This window comes from Protopterus annectens, chromosome 4.part0 (genome assembly GCF_019279795.1).
Source record: "Protopterus annectens isolate FY-2018-M chromosome 4.part0, PAN1.0, whole genome shotgun sequence".
Lineage (NCBI taxonomy): Eukaryota > Metazoa > Chordata > Ceratodontiformes > Protopteridae > Protopterus > Protopterus annectens.
In genome coordinates, this window is record NC_056733.1 from 461,365,900 (window position 1) to 461,369,573 (window position 3,674).

The window sequence follows — 3,674 nt, forward strand, 5'->3', positions numbered from 1 at the left end:
GGAACGCTCTCCTAGCAAGTGTCTTCATCTTGAAACTGTCGAAATAATTTATTGACCACTGACTGAAAATCACTGGCAACAAATACTACCTTGCTTCCTGTAATCCTTGTTTCATAGCTAAAGCCTAGTTTTATGCAGATGAACAGTGACTGTTTATTACCTGTTAGGTAAGCCCTCACTTGTTCTAGTGAATGTTCTGACTAGCTGCCATGGAAGAAGCTAAGGAACTGATCCTTCTTAATGGAATATCTGTGTTATTTCAGAAGAACTGTAAATGTCTTGAGTCCTGCCACAATTCATTCAATAGATGCTGGAATCACACCATTTCCTAAAATGTAAAAAAAAAAAAAAAAAAAAACACCTCTTATGCCAGGATATCGAACATGAATGTGATTTATAGCAGAATGTTGTAACAAAATGCTTTGCTGTCCTTTGGTGCATTGAAAGTAGACACCATATTGCCAAGAGCAGATTCAGCCATGCAGGCTAGTCTCTGATTGTGCCTTACTTAGGCAATTCAGACTGACCTGCTGAATGATTAAGCTGCTATTTACTGGCAGTTGTCTGTGCTTCTTTTTTTTTTTTTTTTTTTTTTTTTTTGCTGTTAATGGACCAGCACAACATTTTTTATTTTTTATTCCTCTGCTAGCAGTGAGGTATTTGAAGAATTTGTATTATTTAATTTTCATTTGTTCTGTACGATCATTTGACATGGTCATAGTCTTATTTTTATTAAAGAAAAAAAGATTGCATCTTTGTGTGTGCTTCTGTGATGTCATCACTTGTTCATTATTTATGCAGAGTCCATATAGCATTGTTTCTGCACTTTAGCAAGCCTCTTATGCAAGTGTCCCTCATGTCAGGATATTATTCATTCATCCATTTTTTTCTATGTCTCTGCAGGTTTTATATTGATTCACCACTTTCCTTTCACATCTGAAACACAAGCTGGTTGACTGGCTATACTAGGGATTGACTATACATAGTGTATTTTCCCTTGTTATGGTGGCCTTTGTTGTGACTGAAGAGTCCATGAAAGAATACACTTTTGTTTTCCTAATCATCTGTTAATAAACTGCTTCCCGTCGTCCAGGGTTTGATTCCCTCAAGCTCTGATTCCCTAATGCACAATTCCTAGCAAATGCTGCTTAATGGCTGCTTGGAATGCAAGCCTAGTGACTAAATATGAATCTATTTCTTAACTGTAGTGTGTTTAATAAACCTTCCATAACTCATATTCCCACTTGCTTGAGCCAAAGGGGTTTATATCTTTCTTCTTGATCATTGCACTAGACAGCTGACTGCTGCCTTCAACAGTTTGTAAGTGTTCACTGCACTATGGCCTCAAACAATCAGTAGTTTCCTAGCAACCCCTACACAGGGTGTATTGGGGGTATGATTGCCAGAGAAGGTCATACACCAGACGGGCATTGCTTAATGAGAAGTTTAAGGACTTATCTGCTGCTTTGCTTCTTTTTTTCCTTCAGGTCTTCCCTGGGCATTTCCAAAAGAGACATATTTTGAAGAATAACTGTAACAGAATGAAACAGGGTATTGTAGGAAGGTGTGAGAGACATATAGTATGTTTAATCATGCAATGCTTTTTCACACTATTCCATAGAGGCTGCATTTTTCTGGATCAAGCATCTGGCAAAACAAGGGGTACTCAGGCTCATCTTTCTAATAGTTGCATATTTGTAGTGACCTATGCACAGGCAAGCAGCACACTAGTTGTGGAAATGGTGTCTTTAGAAGTGGTCTTTGAGAACTTTCCCAAAATCTGCAAATAATAAATATGTAAACATAGTAATGTGGCAAAATTCAGTATTCTTTTATTGTTATAGATGAAGAAGAGGCAGAATCCTTCACAGTCTCGCATCAGTGATTTAATCAGATTACTCAAATTCGGGATCAGAGTAGGGGTTAGTAAAGGGGATAGATTTAGTGTTGTGTATATGTGTTTTGCCTATCTTGTGTAGTCATAGTGTTATGAAAAGTTTTTTTAAGGTAAGGTATAGGGTTAGGGGTAGGTTTAGGGTTACCAAACATTACTAAGGTGGTGTTCAATATTGTAAATGTTATGAATGTTCTTGATCTTTTTGTGTTCAACATTTTGACACTTCGGCCATATTACAATCTAATTGTGTGTGTGTGTGTGTGTGTGTGTGTGTGTGTGTGTGTGTGTGTGTGTGTGTATTCACTGGTGTAATTCAAAATGTAGAATACTCATTTGGTAGAAAAGTTTGTGTGGGTGTAATAACAGATTAATTGCGCAAACGAGTGAATGCTCATATGTGTTAATCTAATATGGTAGAATTCAAGTATTATACAGAGCAGATAAGTAGGATTGTGCAATAAATGAATTTCTGATAGACGTGGTGGTTATAAATATGTGGAACATTCTGTTAATGCTGTGAGTCTCTATGTACAAGTTAGGGTTGGAGTAAGGGCTAGGTATGTATCTAGATTTAGTGTTCCACCTGTTTGGTGTTTTGTATGATCTATGTCCTTTTGTCTTGTGTGGTGATACTGCTAGGTAAAGGATCTTTAGTAATGCAATCTGTAGGGTCTGGGGTAGGGGCAGGGGTATAGTAAGAGTTAGCACATGAGTAAGGTGGTGCAGGGGGATGTAAAACGCAAATATATAGGTGTGTGTGTGTGTGTGTGTGTGTGTGTGTGTGTGTGTGTGTGTGTGTGTGTGTGTGTGTGTGTGTGTGTGTGTGTGTGTGTGTGTGTGATGCCAGCACTGGCCCAGTAATCAAGGAGCCTCAGTCCTCACCACTGGCAGCAGCTAGGGGACGTACACACTGGAAGGATGACAAGTACACACACAGTAAAGTCCAGTTTCCCTTAAGAGCACACAGAGACCATCATCAGAGTGTGGCTGGTTTATCCCTCTTTCTCCAGATCCCCAATAAGACTCCCCACTGGCACAGATATAGGGTTGAGATCTCAGCTGAGTGGCCAAGCCAAAACCTCCAGCACCCTATCAGTCCAACCAGTGCTTCATGTCCCTGCTCAAGTAGCTGACACACCCACACTTTGAGATTTGATTTATATAAAAACACACACACACACACCTGGGGGAAGCTGGCACAGGTTTACTAGCTATGCCCTCTTCTGCCCATACTATAAATTAGTTCCAGATGCCACCAGTCACTACTTATCAGCTACGTAAGGCCCTTAACAAATGGTGTCCAATCCTACTGTGTAATGTTACTATTAATCCAAATGGTAGTCTGACCAAGAGCAAGGCTATTTAGGAGTGGCCTGTATAGTCTCACCAAATACATATGCAAGTGCTATCAGAGCTTAAATATGTCTCACAAATATCATCCACAAAGATAGGTTTAAATATATTTAATAATAAACATAAAAGAACAACTCAATACTTAGTAAATCAACAAAGTTACTTCAGAGTTCAAAATTACAGGAAATATTTAAAACAACATTGCAGGACAGTATCAAATAAATAAAGTAAACATCTAAACTAATCTTTACTATACTCCTATCTGAAGCTAAAAAGCTAAAACTTATTTACAGCAAGCCAAGTGCAGATGCGATGATGAGTGGATTTTCTTGTTAGGTCAAAGACAAGATACAAAATGCCCAGTCTCTCTCTGAGAGAGTTCCTAAATTAATATCAAATATTACTGCTAGGTTAGCTTGGATGA

At 38.5% G+C, this 3,674-nt stretch overlaps 1 protein-coding gene across 1 annotated transcript in view; it reads left to right on the plus strand.

Annotated features, from left to right (window-relative positions):
• The window catches only part of LOC122799372 (polyubiquitin-like), a 7,849-nt gene extending 7,099 nt beyond the window's left edge, over positions 1-750 (plus strand). Inside the window, exon 2 of the mRNA XM_044068379.1 lies at positions 1-750. This exon is cut by the window's left edge and continues 462 nt beyond it. Coding sequence (XP_043924314.1) covers positions 1-15 — 15 coding nt within the window. The 3' untranslated portion in view covers positions 16-750.
• The last annotated feature ends 2,924 nt before the right edge of the window (positions 751-3,674 follow it).